At 40.0% G+C, this 22,792-nt stretch overlaps 1 protein-coding gene across 2 annotated transcripts in view; it reads right to left on the bottom strand.

Annotated features, from left to right (window-relative positions):
- The window catches only part of brsk2a (BR serine/threonine kinase 2a), a 185,540-nt gene extending 163,619 nt beyond the window's left edge, over positions 1-21,921 (bottom strand). Inside the window, exon 1 of one of the 2 annotated variants that reach the window (XM_032588905.1) lies at positions 21,542-21,921. In XM_032588905.1, coding sequence (XP_032444796.1) covers positions 21,542-21,635 — 94 coding nt within the window. In that variant the 5' untranslated portion in view covers positions 21,636-21,921. The remainder of the gene's footprint in view (positions 1-21,541) is intronic. The other variant, XM_032588916.1, reaches the window with a different exon arrangement.
- Positions 21,922-22,792: the final 871 nt, after the last annotated feature.

Genomic DNA, 22,792 nt, shown 5'->3' with positions numbered 1-22,792 from the left:
AAACAACTGGAGATAAGCATCAGAAACCCTCGCAACCTCACAGAGAGTGTGTTGGATAATGGATGGATGGATAGCTTAAAACATTTTTAATCAGCAAAAAATAACTCGAGTAAACATAAAACAGGAGTTTTAAAATGATTTCATTTCTTTGGGTGAAAAGTCCTATCCAAACGAACTTGTCAGTATGAGGAAAAATGCATCATTTCCTCATTAAAAACATGATTTAACTACAATTAAGTGCTTCTGGAAAGCCAACTACAATTTCACTAAGTACATCCAGGTCCTATTATCACCAAACTAGCAAAATAAAAAATGAGAACAATGGTCCATATCAAGCATTCTCTAAAACCATATCTTGATGAGTTTAAGGAAAGTATTCTGTGTCCTTTCACCACCAAAAAGTGAATTTTGGTGGTGTGCACTCCTTTACATCTGGGGTAAAACTGATGATTTGTCAGAAAAAGACGACCATACCTGTAAAACATGTTTGTGTTGATTTCTGGGGACAGTCAAGCACACAAAGGTTATACAGGCAGCACAGTAAATTTCCGGTAAGTTTCATCGCGTTGAACTGGTGTATTACATAGGTCACGGCCAAGAGTTATCAATTGGGTAAAATTTAAAACCTCAACAGACCCACTCCTCCAGGAAGTAATGTTTTCTCAATAGATGAGAGTCCAGACATTCTGTATGGACCAAATAGCATAGGACAAGGGGCTGGTCTTTACCAGGCTACGAATGGACGGGTCAAAGTCTGGACTTTCGCTCAATTGCTGTGGCATCTCTTTAAGCATCTTGTTCATAGTAAAAATAACTTTCCATGTAGCCAAATTAAAAGCTAATTTTGTCAGGAAGACTGGGGCACATTTTAGTCACACAAATGTAAGAGGCTCACTACTAGTTATCACTAACACTTGATGGCAGTTGTTACCCCAAGGGCGGCACAACCTATTAGATTTAGGGCCTAGATTTAGGTTTTATCCTCATTTAAAAACTGTATTTTCCATTTATTTATGATTTTTTGATGATGCTAAACAATGAAGTTTGACAAAACCAGAAAAAAAGTTAAGAAAAACAAATACTTTTGAAAAAGCATTATAGTGATAGGTGAAATAAATGTGAGCGGAAAAAAGCACTGTAATTACATCTCATTTACATTAATCACTACATCAGAAATACATATATATTTTTTAAAACAAGCTTTTTTACTAAAAAGGAAACAGGGGCATGGAAATAAAGTGTTTGGAGTAAAACAATGTGTGCCACTTTTTTCATCTGTGTGGTCATATACATATAAATATTCTCATCAGTTACCATGGTGAAAATCAGAACAACTGTGTCCACCAATGAGGGTAGCCAGGTATCAAAGAAAAAAATATGTGCATTTAATACATAAGAGATATGAGAAGTAGATGCATAAAGAGACTCAACTTCCAATCTCAGTAGCATGAAGTGTTTTAATTATCAAAAACGATCATTGCTCTATAGAAATCCAGATAATCTGAAGATGGGTTCGGTCACAGTAGAGTGACTGCACACAAGCAGCTGGGGGTCTGACTTTATATCTACAGACTCGATCATAACCAGTTGCATTGACATGCTGTCTGAACTCACCAGGTGCACCATTCCAGGTTCCCGGCTTTGGAGTTGGGGTGTGTGTGTGTGTGTGGGTGGGGGGGAGAGTGTGTTGTGTGTCTATTCAGCATTAAAGTGTCTTCATGACATCATGTTTTATGCACGAATGAGTTTTACTTTTTGACACATAAGCAAAGCTGCAAGCAACATTTGCATATTATAATGAGAAACCAGCAGCCACACAGTAAATGCTCCGACTCACCCCCACACACGCACACACACACCCCCCACGCCCACCCACGCCCACACACACAATGCAAAACCCACCAACAAAGCTTCCTGTGTTGGTAACGTATGCAGGGGTTTTTCTGACAGGTCTCAGACGACAGCCATATTCACGCACAGAAATATAGACCTCTGCACTCTGTTCCTTACAACCTATGTATAAAGAATAGGCACCAGTAAAAAGCTTAATATTGCCTGAGAGAGGAAACAAAAAGAGCAAATAAAGCATCAAGACAGTCAGAAGACTGGGCAGGCTGGCGGTGTGCAATCTTACAGAGCACACATTGCATGCATGTAGTTGAAAACATATCTAGGAAGTATTTAAGTAGACAAAGGTAGCAAAAGGGAGGAAACGCATTTAGAATCTTGTTCACTGTATGTAAAGAATAGTTTTAGATGTCTGAGAGAGGTTACAGCCATATACAGATAATATTTGGAGGGATCTATGGCACATACTAAAGACACAAGGTCAGAAGAAAAAGTTTTCAAGAACCATATTTTAGAAATGGAGGAGACTGGCTGGAGAGGATAAAGAGGAAACTGCTCAAGAAAAGATGAAGAGGGTCATTCTTCCTCCCTATTTCATTAACTTCAGTGCAATAAGCGAGGATATACTAGAGGCCAAAGCTAGAAAAGGAAACATGCTCACCGATGATCCCATTAGGCTGAAAAAGGGTAATACAGAGAGACGGAGGAGGAAAGAAATGGCAGGGTGACGCTGAATGCCACGGGGAAAATGGTGAGGGAGTTTGAGGACAGGAAGGGAAAATTTGAAAGGCAGTAAAGATTGAAAGCTGAGGGAAAACGAAAGGAGGGGGAGGGGTGTTAGAAAGAAGTTGACAGAAAAAGTAAAGCCAAGGGGAGCAGATAAAAGCTCCCTGATTAAAAAAAAAATTTTAAAAAGAGTTTTCACTCAGTTACTTGTTATTGAGGCTCAGAATGATATAGCTTTAACTAATACCGCAAAGCTTATGGAAATTTGAAGGAGATCAAATGAACGCAAAGCTGCAAGTGGTTTTTATATGTTGGGTGTCATTTGTAGCAAGTTTGATTGGAAATCTGTGTGCAGTCAGGCATTTTTCAGGCTATTACATGTCCAAATAACATAATCATAGAGTAATGTGGCTTGACTTAATTAACTTGTTTCACTAAGTGCCTGTACCAATATAAATGTGGACCATTATTTGTGCTATTAAAATTGGATTAATCACTCATCCATAAGACTAATGTTCAAAATTCTTCAAAAAATTTCTTTTGTCAAACAAAACAAAGACAAGCCTTTCCCATTACTGAACACTGTCTTCTGTTAGGTTTTCAGGGATTCTGACATTTAAAACCCTATATACATAAAAAATGAAAAAAGGCTTTCAATTTACCCAAGATTTATTTAAATAAGGATGAAAAAGACTAAGGCCAATCCAGAGCTTCCCACAAAGTACAGTTGAGCTAAATGAGACAATCAGTCACATAATACTTCTGCTAATAGCAAAGGATTCAACTCTTTGAATAACTGATGTCCAAGTTTAAAAATAATGAGCGCTATCCTTCAATAGTGCTGCAGGATTCCATTACAGAGTCCTACCAAACCTTCAAAACCCTAATGTGTGCACACACACACGCACGCACACGAGCACACACCTTTCATTTTGGGTTTAACGTGGTTACATGAGCAACTAAGCAATAGTTTACTTAGCAGTGCAGTCATAACAAACCATTCTTGATCTTAGTTATTCTGACACCTTTCCCAAATGAAAGACTTAAATTGGTTCTTCTCAGTATTGTTCTGCACTCATCATCTCTGCTAAGGTTACTGGTCTGGTTAGATGACAGCGTGTTGAGGAGAAGAACCTGATGAAGGTTAAGCCCCCACCAACCCCTATCTTAATCACTGTCATTAGCTCCACAGGCACCTCCACTTTGACCCCAGCACCTCAGGCCCAAAGAGATTAATCACACTCACAATCCATTGCTGCTGTACACGTGCAAAGGCACCCACTCACAAGAAACCATCTGGTATGAGTGTATTTTTATGCAATGTACAGTCTGAAGTGACACTGAGTTATCCATTATTTGCTTGGCTGATCTGGGAGCGATTAAACACCTTCTCAGCCAATTTCTCAGGTCCTGTGTTAAATTGCATTCATGTATTTCTTAAGCTGTCACTTTCCACAGCTTTCTCTAATAATTTGTAGATTTTAACAAAGTCCAAATATCATTTAATATGAACTCGATTAAAGCTTTGTTAATGATGGGCATTAAACCGCAGCTGAAACTCCACAATACCTGTTGGTCTGCCTGATTTAGTCGAACAAGGCCCTAAGCTGTGTGGTTGCGTGTTGAACAGCCAAATTTTAAATCAATCATCCTGTTTTCATTTTGCAAGGCTTCCAAAACTGTATTAGGTCGATTTGGCAGCAGACATCTGCACAGAGAACAAAAGCAGGCTTAAAAGGTCTGATTTTATTTTACTGCATTCAAAAGGAAATGTTGGTGTTGTATAGGTTTCTAAAAATAACACAATGTCAACTTAATAAAATGTTTGCCCTCTTTTTGGTAATTACCTGTTCCACTAATTGAAGCTGTAAACATTGAGGCAATGTACGTTTTAAACCACTGCCAAATGTCAGATTCAAGTAAAACTGTCCTGAAAAGAATTTCATTAAGGTCCTGGATGGCTCAGTTGGTATGAGTGCACACACCATATGCAGAGGCAATAGTCCTCGACACAGTTGTCCTGGGTTCGATTCCTAGTCTCTGGCCATTTCCTGCATGTCTTTCCCCTCTCCACATCTTCTCCCCATCTATTGTTTAAAAATAAATTTTAACCCATCAACTGCTCAGTTAATTTAACCAAGTATATTACTTTAACTTGGGGAGGAAAAAAAATTATTGTTTGTAAAACACCTGCCTAAAGATGTTTGAACTTTAATGTCTGATATATGTCATTGCCGAGTCATGCTTTCATGCAGGGTTTAGCCTGAGTACAAAGCTTTAGTTTGCACAACACAAAAGAGGCTTTAATCTATCAAAGCCTCGGATTAAAACTCAAGACAAAAATGACACGTGACCAAGCACTCACTAAAGCTCTCCATCATCAGTTTGTAGTTGTTTTCAGCAAACATTTACACAGTTTTTAGATACAATACTAGGACATGTAATGTGATTTAATATATGTCCTTAATTGATATTGTTTCCATTCCATTTCCATTGTTTCAATTTTATCTTTGTTATATTGCTCTTCTGGCCAAGTTCACATTGTGCCACATGTTGTCTTGTATGTATGCAAGTCTGTACATATTGCACTTTTCCTCAAAGAGAAGCAAAAAAAAAAAAAACCCTCCAGAAGTCAATTGTGTTTAATTTGACTTCTTAATGGGAAACTACACACAACAATGACTGAAAAACTGCGAATACAAGCCACCTTTTCAATTGATAAAATGCACTTAAAACCCATTTAAGAAACATTAAAAATGTAACATGCCAGAAGCTATTTTGGAAGGAGCACCATTCATTTGCATTGGCCAATAAACATTAAGAAGCCCCCCACAGAGAGAACACTAACAACAAGCGTGTTCAGACTTGCCTATGTTTGAACAAATAAAGAGGGCTCTCTAAACTCTCTTCTACCAATCAATCTTAAATTCTTGAGGGATCAGCATGTGCGTAAGGGGTCATATCAAGCGAAGAGACTCTGTGTGAACTGGAATAAGCTCGAAGTGAGTCCTGGGACTTACTTAATGAAGCTCTCTGAAGTCTGGACACATTTCTAAGCCTCTAGAGAGGGTTCCAGTGAGCTCTTTGTGCTTGTCTTTCACCTCCGTGGCCTTATAGAAAGCACTTCTCATACAAGGCTCACAAACTGCAACAATATAATTCAACAAGAGAACCTCGTTAAAGTGATCTTCAAAGAGGAAGAGGGCAGTAGAGAGGGTCTTCTCCAAAAGTCCAGAGACTAGAGTGAGATGCCATCTATGTCCTTAAGACAAAAGAAAAAATATGTGGGGTGAGGTTTTGTTTGGTAAAACCTTTTTACAGTACTGATTTGAGATACCACTAGCAATCTATTATATGTGCTTTAAAGAGAAGGCAGAGGAGAACTTTGTGAATGTGTTGGTCTCGTAATGCATCCATCTATTTTCTTCCACTTATCTGAGGTTGTGTTGCAGGGTCAGCAGCCCAAGCAGAAAGGCTGAGACATCCCTTTCCCCAGCCACTTGGGCCAGCTCCTCCAGGAGAATCTCAAGACGTTCAAATGAGAAAACTCTTTTTGCCCACTTGTATCTGGAATCTCCTTCTTTGGGTCACTACTCAAAGCTCGTGACCACAGAAGAGGGTAGGAACATAGATCAATTGGCATAGATCAAGAGCCTCTGCTTTTGGCTTAGCTCTCTCTTCACTATAAAAGATCGGTACAGTGCTCCATTTTCCCCTCACTTGTGAACAAAACCCTGAGATACTAAAACTTAATTTGGGACAGAACCCCTTCCCGATGCAGAAAAGGTACTCTACCTTATTCCGGCTCAAGTCTATGGTCTCAAATTTGGAGACATTGATTCTGATGATGTTCGCTTCACACTAAGCTGCAAGTTGGTGCAGCCAAGGCTGGAGATTATGAGCTGATGAAGCCAGTAGGACCACATCAAATGCAACAAGCTTAGACATGATTCCAACACCACCACATATCCTCAACATCTTGACAGCGCCTAGAAATTCTGTTCAGAAAGAATTGGTCACAAATTCTTTCTTGGCGGAGTCCAACTCTAACTGGAAATGAGCCTGACTTCCTGCCAGCGATGCAGACCAAGTTCTTTCAGTGGTCATACAGGAGTCGGTATCAATGGGCCTAGTACCCATACGCCCAAAGTAACCCCCCCCCCCCCCACAGGACTACTTGAGGAATAAGGTCAATCACCTTCCTCAAGTCCACAGAACATATGTAGAGTGGTTGGTTGAACTCCCATGCATACTCCAGGATCCTGCTGAGAGTGTAGAGCCAGACCGGTGGTTCACAACCTGGAAGAAAACCACACTGATCTTCCTGAATCTGACATTTGACTATCCGGCAGACCTTCCTCTATAAAAACCCTGAATAGATCTAACCAAGGAGGCTGAGGCATAATCCCGCTGCAGTAGGAACACACTCCGTGGTGCCCCTTTTTAAATATCGGGTTCACCACCCTGGTCTGCTAATTCATGGGAACTGCTCCCAATGTCCACATAATATTGCAGAGTCAATTCAACTAACACATTCCCACAAAATCCAGAGCCTTTAGAACCCTGGAAAAATCGCATCCACCCCCAGGGTCTTGCCACCCAGAAACGTTTTTTAAGCACCTTAGCAACATCAGCACCAGATATTGGAGAGGTTCCTAGGCTTTGCTTCCTCACTGGAAGACATGCTGATGAAAATGAGGAGGTCACTGTAGTATTCTGCCCATTGACCCACTACACCCAAATTGAGGTCAGCAACACACATTCTCAGCATAAACAGTGTTGGTATTCCCAACAACCTTGTGGCCAGAGCTCCGGCAAGCCACCTCCACAATGGAGCCAGGGAACATGGCCCACTCAGACTCAATGTCCCCTGCCTTTTACAGGATTTGTTAAAAGCTATGCCAGAGGTGGAAGTTGAAGTTCAGTCTGACAGGAGATTCTACCAGATGTTTCCAGCAGGCCCTCACAATACATGTGGGCCTCCCTACCATTCTCCTCCACCATCAGAGCCACTCACCACCAGGTAACGGTCAGTTGATACCTTCGACCCTCTCTTCAGCAGATGAGATATCCACATGCAGCTCCCTTTTTATAGTATGTTTAAAGTCAAGTGATGTGCCTTTCAATTAAGAGGTCTGCCAGACTGCCAGGATTGTGCAAGGAAAGACAGTCAAAGACAGAGACAGCGAAAGCAGGAACCTAAAAGAGAAAAACTCAGAATAAAGCCAACATGCTCCTAGGCAACAATCACGTGTCTTGAGGGTCTTAATAGGCGTGATCAAGACTGGACCCCTTCAGCTAAAGCAGTAAATTTTGGAAAACCAAATCATGTATACAGACATGAATTTCACCTCTCTGCAGACGCTCGGTAATGTCTGGCAGCATCTGTCTTTTGTCTTGTTGCATCTGTCTATGCTAAATGAGCGATCAAAAAAAATGCAAATACCTGCTCAGGGGTGTGAATACAGAATAAAGAGCAGGGCACGTGTAGGAAGACAAATTCACAGGTACAATGAGCTCCCCCAGGTAAAGATCTGAATATTTCATAAAGCCTCATTAAGGCATGAAAATAAGAGGTTGAGATTTTTCACTGGAAGTGTCTTGGTAATAAATTCAGGTCACATGCCAGATTTACAGAAACAGTTGTAAGCTTATGGGCATCAAACACTCTTCATAATAACACCTAATGTGTTCCTACTTATAGCACACAAGACATTCATTAAATCTGTGTAAACCTTTAATTTTACTGTTCATATTTCCTGATACCTAAAATAGAAACAAAATATCTACTTAGTCATGCCATACAATATGACACTCTATGAGAACTTTGTCACACTCTGTTAGTCCTGTCACTATCAATACCAAAATCTACATACTTTAAAAATAGCTAAATGTTTTTCCTCTCTTTCATTTGTGTTATGGCAGATTTTTACTTCCATACTGTGCACAAGTCCTAAATTAAACTATCAACAAAAATCACAAAAAACTATTCAATAAATTATTTTAGTAATGTCTATATTTCTCATTTAACTTATTTATGCACATAAATAAGGCATGACATTTCCTATCCATTGCCTCACTCCTCCATTAATATGACAAACTGCTTATGGCACCATAAACTCTTAGCATATGTTCTGAGTCTTAAAAAACCCCAGAGAACCTTAATTACTGATAACAAAATGTTAGACAGTGAAATTATGCACACATTTAAATCATTGTCCAATTACAATTACTGTACTCCCTTGTAGTTTGTTAAAATATGATGATATGTTCTGCTCAAAGCAATCTTTCCAACCAATTACCAGTGTTAGCCCATGAAGCAACACAAAGTATAGCTCTTTCATTAGATGTGCTATGTTTGTCGTATTAAAATATAAAATGAGATATTAAGATAACAAAAGAGGAGGAGGCAATAATGAAAATTGTTCACTATTCAGTGATTTTACATGAAAACATGATTGGCTATAGATAAAGAGGTCAAATTAATATCTATTTTAGTGCATACATTTTTCCACACTTAGTCATACTCACTACTTATTAGTAGTGAGTGTGATGACATTTATGTGCATTTTGTGTGTATGTGCAGAATGACAGGAATATACTGCAGCAGGAGTATATGTAAAGATTTAATTGAATTCCTTCAGCTAGGACGGCAGCCCACAGCACTGTGGCTTATCCAGCCCTGAATTGCTTCCAGTGAGATCTAATCATGCTGCATGAAATGAGCCTTACCTGAGCAGAATAGCAGTACGAGGTCTGGGGGCTGCAGGGGAATACCTCTATTAGGGACAAAGAGAGGAAACGATAGAGGAGAGGGAGAAAAGGGTCAAGAATGAAGGCAGAGGCAAGGCGTGAGAGAGAAGAGCTTAATGGAAATTTGAAAGAAATGGTTCGACTTCAATCTAAGTTAATTTGGCACGAGATGTAAGCTATAATTTTCCATTAAGACCTACAGTAATCAGTTTAAATTGTTTATAGAAAGGAAGTTATTTAATCAATTTCATTCATTCACTGAAAAAAATATTAATTAAATGCTGTCGCATTCATGTTTCAATATGGGTGTTTTGCAAAGTGGCACAACTTAAATATATTAGAGGACAGGATAAGTAAAAAAAAACAAACAATTAAAAAGGGCACAAAAAAGTTTTTATAACATGCGATATGAGATCTAAAGAGATTGAAATGACAATATTTTCGTTCAGATTTTCTCCATCAGGTAGCGCTAACTGCAACATCTGGTCAAGCAATTCTAAGTTATGAGCCATGGAAATGAACTTGAAACATGCATGATTTCAAGTTCAATATCTAAAATACAGTCCCATCACACTACTACTACGTACATGCTTTGCATTTCAATTATGGTGGAATATATGGTATCATACAAGCTTAGCCCTTTCACGTCTTTAACACTAAACTACACAATTTGATAACTAGATAATCTAAAAAACATGGATTTTTGGACATGTAAAAAAAATGTGAGCAGCATGAGCACCCCAACTCTAACTCACTATACACACTGAATGTAATAAAGCAATGACCAAATATTACTAGAACTCATGCAACAATATGCAAAAACTGTTTGCTCTGATGAAGATCCAGGGCAAGCATCTATCATCTTCTCTCATGAGTTGAAAGTACTGGTAAACCCGTTTCATTAGACCCGTTGATAAAGCAGCGAACCTGCTACTGTAACTCCAGCAAAGCAGACAGTCAAACATGTCACACAGACTAAAAGCCATAATGATCACTGTAATGCATGACTCAGGCAGTGCTCAACAGATCTGCGTAGATGCATAGCCAAATGGACGAGTGCTAATTTAAGCTCACGAGAATTATAATGCGTCAAAACAGCAGTGGGAGCAGACAGCTGACCAACCAAAATAACATGTTCAGAAACGGGCCACAGTACAATCCATTACTCATAAAAGCAGGTCATTGTGCTGATATTGCCACTCATATGGAAGCACTGACAAGACAAGTTTACCAATGCATGTAACTTATACAGAATTAAAGGTAATGAAAACAAAAAAAACTCACAATGTACCGTTAATGACAGGTAAGTGAGGAAAGGTTTGCCAATCTTTCCAAATGTCCCGCAAAGCAGGAGGAATTATGTGTCAGTGTGTGTATGAGTGTGTGTCAAGCTTGCAGAGCTGCCCGGAGCAATTCTTCCTGCCATTGCTGAATCTCCTCCAGTAGCAATGTATGAGCTCCACAGCAGTCAGACACAGACAGCACATTCAGGGGTGTGTGTGTGTGTGTGTCAGTATGTGCATAATGTGCTTCTGTGAATCAACATAGCTGAGTATGCTGGCTTTGATTAATAGTAATAGGAGGCAATGACCCTGAGAGATGCCTTACTTCTGTGACTTATTTGTCTTCCCTCAGAAACACTTCTTAGGTGCGGTTGTCCCCTCTCACTCAGTTTCTTTTTTCTCTGTTTGCCTGTGTCTCAAGAGGTGCCGCTCTCACATACAACCTTTTGTTTCTACAGAGAGCCTGTTTAACAACATGCAGGACAGACTTAAACACTGACACTCAGCCACACGCACAGAGCAAAGCACCCAAAAAAGAATTTTGAAAAAAAATTATTCTGTGAGGGAAAAACAATTTTGAGCATCCTTTACTTCAGCAATTTCTGATGCTTTACAAAATTAAACAAAAAAAATCATGTTTCTGTATTGGTAAAGGCCACAGAGTTATTGAACTAATAAATTACTCCCACTTCTCTAAAGCCTTCATTACAGACTCTGATATCCAATAGTCAAATACTGTATTTAGTAAGTCCAAATTTCTTGGGCTTTTTAGCAGAAAACTGTTAATTTTCCATTGCAAAGGATTTATATTTTAGCTTGTCTCCCGGTAGCTGATGTGACATCAGAGTGCAGCAAGAAAATTAAGCGCCGGTTGGTGGACTCAGCCAAAGTCGAATAAAAATCCAAATAGGAGATTGTGCTTGATGCATTTAAAAAATAAATAAATAAAAAAAAGCACTCTGTACTCGCAGAATCAAAATGTCATTTCCAGTTATTACAATACATGGACATGACAGCAGATGGAACTTGGCAGCATGAACACAGCACTTACCCTTTTTCTGATCAAGTGGCAGAAGACATTTATTTTTATTTGCCCCTCTGCTGCTTCATCAACTATTATCTAGGTTGTCTGTGGTGGTCTTTCAATATAAGCTCCCAACTACTTATAAAAACTGAAAAATAAACCTTTCACTGTTACTCTACAAAAACCAAAATATTCCCCAATTTTCAAATGTGCAGCATAATAAGACCAGCTGAACATGTTGAACACTGGCTTTATTATAGACAAGTTTATCAGTCAGAGAGAATCATCCAGTTCATGTATCTGGTTTGCGAAGAAGTGATAGCAAATTCTCTGAAAGGTACACATGCCCAATTTCCGAGGTGTTTCAAGCAAAGGGCAATGTTTATTTTTTAATCCACAAGAAGAGCCAAGACAAGTCGTTGCCATTGAAAACTTTGAAAGCATCACAATTACCTAGTCCCAGCCATCTGTCATGCGCGGTACTCATTAAATGAGCTCACAATTTCATTAATGTATGTTTTCCGGGAAAAACAACCCAAAGGGAGTTGCTGGTTCACTGGTTCATGCAATTTAAAAGTTATTCCATATGCGTATTCACCCATATATATACAGGCGTCATAACTCACCTGACTTAACATTCAGAAGTATGGTCTGACATAACAACATGACCTAAAAAGTTTTTAATTGAATTAATAACCTGTAAAGCACAAAAGCATCCAGTTTAGCCTGCAGAATGTTAAAAATAACGAATAAATTATGCATGAAGGCATCAGGTGTAACCCAGTTCAAAAAGATTTAATAATAGTAGCGCCTTAGCTAATTACAGCTTATACACACAGCACGTCGAGCTTACAAACACCGCCACTTTGAAGGATCTCTCACTCTTGAACCTTGTTTATAGAGAGCTGAACTCCCCATAGATATATAGTGGGGAAATAATGTATTGTGCCGCCAGAAGGTAATAGGCTAAGCTAATAAGCTTGTATTAATAGCTATGCATCCAAACATCTTAACGTCAATGAGCTGGAAAGTGATTAGCAACAACACAACCAACTCAGGGTGATATGAAAATTTCACATTATTTCTTGCCACACCAGCATGATTTCATGCTGAGGATTTATAATGGGATTTCAAAAAATACTAAATAAAATCAGCTGTGTATTTATTTTTTACCAGATATAAATGGAATACTTTAGATTTGACACCATTCAGTATCAATGTTTGAAATGCTTATTTTGAAGTTAGAAATGAAGTAGCTCTCAAGTTGCAACTGATTTAAACCTTTCTACCATTAGTAAGTTAAAAAAACAGTCACTGTTGTTTCAAAAATCTGGGCCACATTTGGTCATCTGGTCAAAAGTTACTTAACAGGGTCAAAGTGAAACTGGACAACTGTAGTAAATAAAGATTTAACAACATTTTGAGGTTTTCTATTGTGAAAAGAAATCTTGTCACATGGTGGCATTAAGACCACCATATTTAGAAAAACACAGATCAAATCTTGACTGAATTATGATACACTGATAGAGTCTTATCAGTTTAAATTTAAAGAGGTTCTTAGTTTTTTGGAAAAAACTCATCCTCAAACCCAGTATTGTGTATGGTCATGGGGCCAATTTTTGGCATCAAGGTAGACTAATGTTTTTAACAACCGGGGTTTTTAAATTAAGAAGCAGAGAAACCCTGCTTCTTATAGTTGGTTCTAAGAAGAAAAAATATTTAATGTTTCAGAAACCTAAAAAAAGGAAAAATAATCAAATGTGAAAATATAACATCCATAGTTATTAACTTGAATTTTAGCAGTGGCAGGAATAATTGCTGTCTTTTTGTTTTAAATAAAAGCAGCTAGATCATTTTTGTTTTACAGTTGTATGTGTATACTGAATGCCTTGTGACCATGTTATTTTTACTTAGGTGTGTAGCAATACACTGACAATATACAAATAGACTCTGTCCATGAGATACTCTTTACACAGTCTTACCACCTACAGTTAGAAAGAAGTTATCTTAGTAATTTTTAAAAAAAGATTATAATTATAAAAATATTTCAAATTAGAGGTTGAGCCTTACAATATTGGACCTATTTTTTTTTAATTAATTCCCAGCAAATGACAAAGACACCCATGTGACTTACATGAATAAGAAATGGCAGAAAACTGCACCAAAGTCAAGGTCACCGGCCCACTCACATATCTGATGAAGGATAAGGTACAGTTCAGAGGCACAGGCAGCGCTGGAGTGGTGGGGAGACTCATAAAGAACCCCCACCCCTCATGCTTCCCCATTTCCGAGGAAAGCCTGCCAAGGCTAGCTGAGCTGATGGCAACTAACTCTGAGGCTCTCCACATGTGCTAATCTCCCAGATTTAAATGGGAACACAACACAGAGCACAGAGCAGGGCAAGCCGGTCTGATCCACCACCGTATGTCTGAGTACACACAGCCGCCATAGGCATGTGTACACATGCAGCGTGCATGTGAAAACAATTACGCCCATTTGGCCATATGATCATCTATTATTATAATACATCAAGTACATAAGTCCTGCAATTTGAATAAATGCAAAGCTTTAGGCACCCAAAATTGCTATGATTCAACCTTGAATGTCCACCCTTCAGACAAAAATCTGAAGGGTGGACAAAAATTGAGCCACAGATAGAGACTGCAGTGATTTGACAGTAGTGAGAGCAGGAGGGAGTACCTCCTTTCTTCCTTCAGGAGGGAAGACTGGGAACCATCAAGAAGCAGGGAAACCATGACAACCAGGCAACCAACCTTGGCAACCAACCCAGCATTCTCACAGTCTGAGCCAGACAAGTGGCTAAGCAAGGGTTAATCTCAACTGGGTGAAAGAGGAGAGACAGTCTGATTAAGCCTACTGCTGTGTACATGCAACAGACATTTAATACGCTATGCTATAGGTCTTAAATGCCAAACACATCTAGCTTGACTGGCTGAATAGCTGTCAGCAATAAACAAGAAAAAAAACAAACTGTGAAGCAACAGCTAAAATACATTCACTTAACCATGATGAGAATTTGCAGCAGCATGAAAAACAAGATTGTGTTTTTCTGCTTGCATTCCCTTCTTTACACTCTAGAAAACAAGTTGTGTGAAATTCTAAGTAACGCAAGAAAAATAAATCAAATTACAGAAATCAGGAGTCAAACAGAAGTGGGAACCTTGACAGATGGCAAAATGGACGAAGTGGAGTGCCGAGTGTGGCGTGTTTCACTATGACATGGGGGAAATAGACCATAGCACTCTGATGTCCTAACCTCGTTCTCCATGCTACATAACATTGCAGAAAAGACACTGGGTGTGCTGGGCTAGGCTAAGAGTCAAATAGAAAGTGATGGAGTCTGTCCAAAAAAATAAAAATACACACAAAAACCCCTAAGCACACATCCACGATCACCCACTGAGATGTTTCTATTCACTGACCTCCCATCTAAAGATTGTGCTCTTTACCCCCCACCCAATATAAAGATGAAAAATCAAGGAGAAGCAGAGAGTCATGAGGATGATGATCAATACGTTTCCTTAATTAATAACTTCCAGAGTCAAAATGCTCAGGACCACTTCATCCTCTCGGACTTCAAGGTTTTTCTCGCCTCTATTCCCACTCCATTTTCCTCCCTTTGCCCCCGCCTCGCTCCTCCCCCATTCTTCACCTCTTTCCTCATCATTAATCTCTGAAAATCATTGGCTACATACATTCCTCCAATCGATGCAATTCCACCGAGGTCTTGTCTGATTTACCACATGACTGAATTCCTGTATGAATCTGGACTGGCCAGAGGAAACGGGACTGAGAAAGAGAGATGGAGCATGGAGGACGAGGGAGACGAGCCTACTTACATAACCTTCAGCAGAAGTCCCAAACAACAAAATTTGACATGAGGATCCAGATTATAAGTATAGTTTGGCCATGACCAGCCACCCCTGAAAATGACAATAATTGTGTGCACAGCATCTATGCTTCATACACAGCAGTTGTTTATAAAAGTTCAAAAAATTCAGTTCAAAAATACCTAATTGGTCCCAAAAGGGGAGTTTAATGTTGTAAATCCTGCTATACAGAGTTCAAAAGACAGAAGAAATAGACAGCATATGTAGCTAACACACAGGCACACCAGCATCCCACCATTTAGGATGCATTTCAGGGCTGAGGGAGTCGAGCTCTGGCTCTAACCAGACAGTGTAACAGCTGAGACCATGCTGGCTTGGCTTCCTGCTCTGCAGCTCTGATCCAGACTGCTAACACAGTGAGCAACCCAGCTGGGAGTAACATGGAACAGCCTTTGGGTCAGGGCTTCTCTGACCTGAATGTTTGAACAAGCCCATGAACAACACAGGCCCATCATTGCAGATCTTAGTTCTCCACTCCTCCTCCCCCAAGTTAGAATAGCAACTTTTCACCTGTTTCACAATTATCTTAAACAGCACAAAAGCTTCGGGTCAACGAGAACATGAGCACAGCCACAACTCATTGGCAACACACAAGCATGTAGACTGAAATGCAATACCTCACTGTAGATTTGCCAAGTAACTTTTTATTGACAGCATAAACTAAACATTTCCTTCTCCCTTGTCATTATGAGGAATACCCTGTGCCGAGTGTGAATTTCTTGCAACAGAGATAAAATCGTTGAGAACAGCAATTGATCTAAACCTGCTATACTGCTGTAACAGTTTTACAAATGCTGCACAATTTACCAGATATCAAGACTCAAATGAATGTATCCACCTGTTTGCATTAATGAAACAGGCCAAGTAAGGTTACGTCAGAGGTTTTTCTACACCAATATACAAGAAAATGCACGAGCAGACCCCAAAGCTGCAAAGAGTTAAGTCCAGTGAAGTCCACAGAAAGAGTTACAACTTGGCAAGTCTTTCTTCTGACATGAAGACAGCAAGAACAGCAGGATACTGGTTTAAGTGCCTTGTAGACTTAGACTTAGACTTAGACTTAGACTGACTTTATTGTCATTTTGCATGCACAGGGTGTATACAGAACGAAATTTCGTTGCATACGGCTCAGGACAATGTTTTGAGCTTTCAATGTTGTGAGGTTACTCCAGAATAAAATAAAATACAGTATAAAATATGAATATAAATATAAATATAGAATATAAAGTGCAGTAATGACAGTAAAATATAAGTTATTTAGCTCTGTACATGTGCAAGGTATAAAGTGGAGACCAGTTTTTAAGTGCAGACCAGTTAAGAGTTCAGCAGTCTGATGGCAAGTGGGAAAAAGCTGTTTCGGAACCTGGTGGACCTGCACCGGACGCTGCGGAACCTCTTTCCAGAGGGCAGCAGGGAGAACAGTCCATGGTGGGGGTGTGAGGGGTCACTGATGATGTTTCGGCCTCGGGACACGCAGCGCTGGGATGAAATGTCCTGGATGGAGGGAAGGGGGGCCCCGATGATCCTTTCTGCTGTCCGCACCACTCTCCTCACGTTCTTCCAGTCGGAGGCGCTGCAGCCTCCACACCACACAGAGAGGCAGTTGGTCAGAATGCTCTCTATGGTGCTTCTGTAGAACGTCTTGAGGATGGGCGGGGGCAGGTGTACCAGAGCCTTGTACCAGAGAACCCCAAACAAAAAGTCCTCAGACCCCAACAGGGAGTGCTTAAGAGACAAAAAGATCAAAACAATGTCACAAACAGCTTTTTGTCAAACGGTAAATTTGAAAGTCCCTGAAGCAGAAATGATTTTACTATCAAAACCTTCATGAAAAGTATAAAAAGATCCCCCTAATCCAACCCCACTTCTCAGCCAGTCAACATTTGTGTTTAGAACAATTTTTAAAAAAGGGATTCACGAAGGATTAACATTTAATGTTTTTTTTAAAATAACAGGCCTCCTGTTCCACTGTAAAACAACCCTCAGGAACAAAGTAATGGCAACTCAGGGTAGTGTTTAACACTGAACAAAGCAGTTATTCAGCCAGTCTTAACGCTATTAAGTATTTTCCAGGCACAAGGTGCCCTTTCAAAGCACAATCAAGTAACAATGTTACCTTCAGTCATTATAAAAAATACTGTACTTTTCAAAAATAACTTAAGAAATTTGACTTCACAAGTTGATGCCTTGAAATTGACCTCCATCTTTTTAGGACGTTCCTGCTCTGACACTCCGCCATCAGCATGTTGCAAATTTTGAGATTTCTTTTTATTTTCTCAAATAAAAATTTCTCTATTTTTTATAAATTAATAAGAAAAAAATTAGCAATATAAAAACAGGTCAAAGTTACATAATAAATAGACGGCCCTGTAGTAGTGGCAGTGTGATGGTACGGCCCTGCATAGGGTTGGACCCCTGCTTTACAATTTTGTTGTTTTTGATCGGCTCACCAGGTCCAACTTTCTGTTAATACTTTTGGGGTTTTGTTTATTCCTCTCTTTTTTTTGGAACACGGGGAACTAAGGGTATTTAACTCTCTCTTTTTTTTCCTCCACAGAAAATCAAACAGCTGAACCAAAAGAAAAGGTCAAGAGAGTTTTAAAATAAAATAATTTTTGTACCCTTATTTTTGCCTACCTGTCCTCAAATATGTTGTGCCCTTTTTGGACGCAACACTAAGCAATTATTAAATGCTGGGTTTTAGATGTATTTATCAAAACAATTACACAGATTATTTTATGGACTACCAAATGTCTTCTAAATTTGAGGCGAGCACCACAGAGTACAATTAAAGCTTAAATGAACTGGGTCAGATAGGTCAATAAAATGTTTAGGTTGGCAGCACATGTCAAGATAACATCCCTGTTCACTTTGAATGTCAGTAGGCAATATGTTTTGATGTTTGCCATATACAATAGAAAACCTGCATAACGTCCATCAAATGGAAAGGCAGTATTGATCAGGTTCTACCAATCAACCACAGAAACACAGGCCTTATTCTTCTATAGCTTAAGCGCCAATCAGCAGGCAGCCATGCAGACACTCCATATCTGCAGACCTTTTCAGGGCTGAATGCACACCTGACAAAGGAGGAGTCATACAAACACTCTGCAGAAACTAAAGGGTAATGGTGGTCTCCCCTTTAAAAATACTTGCTCAAACTAGCAGGACAAGCATTTGGGAGAAGATGCCTGGAATTCATACCATCCATTTATTAGCAATGAAACAATGGTAAATATCTGCTGTTGTATGCCGTGACAAAGAACTGCTAATGTGCTAAGCTATGAGAGGACAGTCTATGCAACCTTTGTGCCACGTGAACGTTGTGAGAGAGAGCTGTGCGGATTTTAGCTGTGTAGGGGGATTAGATGAGGATCCAAATCAGAACCGCCATGGTGGCAGTGTGTGTGACTCAGGACATGCTCTAATCACTTAATGAAAAAAGGACCTACACAACTCCTGAGTTGAAGATCCAGATCAAGACGACCGCTTTCCGCTTTCCTTCCTGTGTCAACGCAAGCCAACCCTGGCCTGGGAACCCTCACAAGGGATTTAGCTCACTGGACAGTCCCTGCTGCCAGTCACAACCGAGCCAGGCCCATTGGGCACTCATAGTTGCCAGGCCAACCCTTTTCACTGGAGGCCTGGGAAAAAGATCTGACAGATTAACAAATGGTTAACAGGCAAATGGATGTTACACACCGGCATTAATCTGAATACATTTGGCATGGGTAAAACCACAGCAGCAAGAAAAAAGAAAAACTCAGATGCCATTGGCCAAATCATTTTTTCCAACATAGCACAAGCAGACTTAGATAATGCTGTGTTTTCAGTTGGTTCAAAGGAGAAAAGTAAAATGATACTGAAAACTCGGTCAAATGTGTTCCACGTGAAAGTGAATTTTACCAGTGTGTCCTGAAACGCTGATATGTTGAAGTCAATCATGTCTGGCTGACCTGTAGCTTGCATTCTTACACCCACATGGAACTGACGTCTGAAGTGAGCATGAAAAATCCATCAGAGTTGGCCCCGGCTCTCCCGTGAACAGAAACGATGATCTCAGTGACACCACATAATTAAACGTCTGTACCAAGCAGACGATACCAGCTCGATACTAGCACAAACACCCATTAGGGAGGCTGCAGTGGGCAATGAGAAAGCGAGACGAGTCTGAGTAAAAGCTCCTCCTGCAAGCAAAATAAAATTGAGGGGGATGCATTTATGGAAACAAAAAACAAAAAGCAACTTCAATACAGTACTGAAACGTATCATAACCAGTGTTTCTTGCTTTATTAACTTTTTTATTTGAAAAAGTATAACCAGATCTAAAATAATTTAATTATAAAACAAACAGAAACTATTATTTCTACTGCCTATAAAGCTATTTTTACTATTACTTGATATTAATACAAACAAGTAAAACAAAACATAGAAATAAAACTAAATGTCATATTAGCTCAGTCCTCCTTTGCATTTAAAAGTAGCTCGTTTTTTTGATGGCATTGGTTCAAAAAAAGGCACAAAGAATATTCCCTAGAGAATTTGATTAATGTTACATATCTCTGATTCCACTGCATATCAGTAGAGCAGGTTTGCATATCAAACTTGCTCCACTGAACTGAGATATGGTGACTGTGAAGGCTATTAGAATACAGTGATTTCATTGTCATGTTGGAAAGAAAGCATGTCTATGGCATTATTTATAATGGCAAACATACACAAGACCACAGGGCCACAGTGTAGATAATTACCCATTGCTAAACAGCAAGTTGGTGGCCAGGTGAATTAAGAGACCAGGAGAATATTTGGAAGAAAGCATACTGCTTAGGAGTGCACAAAAAAAAAAAAAACATTTACACACATGGCAACTCAGCGTGACCAGCTGGACTGAGCTGGGGAAAGTAACGCCTATTGTAGCCATTTTAGACAACAGATGGGAGGAAAATGTACCCATAGATAGACGCAGAAGAGAGGAAAAGTCCAACTCTCTCCCCTCATTTTAAAGGCTGGAGAGCTTTGAGAGAGGGAGCTGCAATCAGTCCTGCTATTTTCTGACTACACACACACAGGCAGGACTGCGGGACTGTACCTGCCTCTCCTTTCACATGGCTCTGCTGCATCTATTTGAGCTCAAGGCATCCTGGCTGTCCAGTCGCAAGCGCCGGGGCTGCACTGAAACACACAAGCATCTCCTCAGGAGAGCATGGAACATCACTGGCTCCTGTTCCCAGGGCATCCTCTGACTGCACAGCACATGTGCTATATGCAACTTCAGAAAAATGCACCGTCACTGCTGTCCAGGTTTGACAGAAAGCATGCGCTTCTCATTCGGGAAGCCCACACTTACATCCCCATGAGGGATGTATGAATATAGATTAGTGTGGCTCTGCAAGCAGCTCATGTTGTGTCAAGGTGGGATGTTCTGCTCCGAATTGCAGTCGCTGCCTGTAGGAGAAACGCCTGCCTCTCTTTCTCGCTCTCCTTGTGTGCCTGCGGACTAAGAATAGATCAATGTATCAGGCAAATCGGGATTAACGGCGTTGTGCTCCAATCACAGAAGACTCAAAGGGTGCGCAAACAAGCAGGAGGAGCCGTCCCAGATAACAAACACACACACATTAAAAAAAAAAGTTGATTTTCACTGCTCATCGCACTGTCATCATGTCTGTTGTTTGACGCTGTTCCACACGCAGATTCGATCCAACGCCAACGCACAAACAAGGAAAACCCATGTAAAGCAACATCAGACACAAGTCCTTCCTCATCCTACTATGTGAACAATGATTATGTCAGATCACTGCTGGAAATGACAAAACGCACCAGTGTCACACGAGGACTCGGGCAGGTGTTTCGTAACTAAAGCATTTAGTTACCTTTCACCTGTGCACACCAAATTTCAACTCGGCTGCAGAGCGCGATGAAAACAAATTGTGCAATTAAAGAGGGGGACCGGAGGGGGATGAGGAGGATGCGGACAGCAAGCTGTCCCAACTAACCTGTCTGTCCTTTCCCGAGCGTCTTCTCCAAACGATAAGGTCCCACGTAATTGGCGTGCTGGGCAACGCTGTTGTCTTTCCCGGACGATGACATGTCGAATCTCTTCAAATTAGACACTTTCTAATAAAGAGCACGCAATTAGACACTCCTCGCTGGAGCTCTTGAGCCGCCGCCGCTGCTGCCTCTCTTTTAACTCCACAGCCTCTTCTCTTCTCTTCCTCTCGCTTCTTCTGCCTCCTGCTCCCTACCTACCTCATTCGTTGTTTGAGGAGGTGAGGTTCTCTCTTTTTCTGGGTGCTTTCCCCCTCTCTACAGTCGCAGGCGAGTCGCAAGTGCCTTGAATATCATTGTGGGGGTTTAAAAAAAAAAAAAAAAAAAAAAGTAGAAAAAAGAAAAGCAGCGCTGCCGCTGTGCGTCTGTGGGAGGTGCTGCCGAGCGGCCGTGAATGGATCAGCAGTGGGTTCAGCCAATCGAAGAGCAGAAACCGTCTCCGCTGACCAGTTCCTTTGCCTCAGAACAGTTGTTTCTTTTCACATAACAGCTGCAACTTGTGATTGTGAAAGTTTAATATAATTAATGTCAATATACATCCGATAATACTTCTATAAAAACATTGTCCAAAGACCGTTCGCTCTTTTTGGTCCAATGCACCTGAATCAAATCATACTTGCATTATCTGTAGAACTTGATGGCATGCTGAAGAGGAGCAGCACAAGACTTGAATGCTACAAAAACAGGTTTTAACTTTATCGAAATTATTATAGAAAATAGTTCATAATATTTTTAAGTTTCAAACAATTATCTCCTTTTTAATATTATCTTTTAGGCACGACTCGGTAATCTGACACTAACATGCTGTTTATCTTAGGAGAAGCGAATCCCTAATAAGTGAAAGGGATTCTTGTTACCACTTGTGTTAATATTTAATAAGAATAATTTCAGTTCTGTGTTGTTTCAGAACAGAGTCGTTGATACAGCTTTGGCCACCACTGACTTTCTGTACTTCTTTTGTTTTTCTATAAAAGGTACACCTGCCCCAGCTGCATTGTTTAAATGTATCTCATTCCAGAATTGAGCCACTCATTAATGCATTTTTCGCCATTATTTTTTGTATCTCTCTTTTTACTTTTATTTGACATTGAAACTACTACTTCTATCTTTAAAAGTATTTCCTTGACAAACCCTTTAAACGAGCTCTTGCTGCCATTTACTCTGTTTTCTCTTTGTAGTTCTGCCCCAAAGTGCTCTTG

Source organism: Xiphophorus hellerii, chromosome 2, assembly GCF_003331165.1.
Source record: "Xiphophorus hellerii strain 12219 chromosome 2, Xiphophorus_hellerii-4.1, whole genome shotgun sequence".
NCBI lineage: Eukaryota > Metazoa > Chordata > Actinopteri > Cyprinodontiformes > Poeciliidae > Xiphophorus > Xiphophorus hellerii.
Note: the sequence above shows the minus strand (reverse complement) of the source record. Positions and strands in the feature narration are given on the sequence as shown.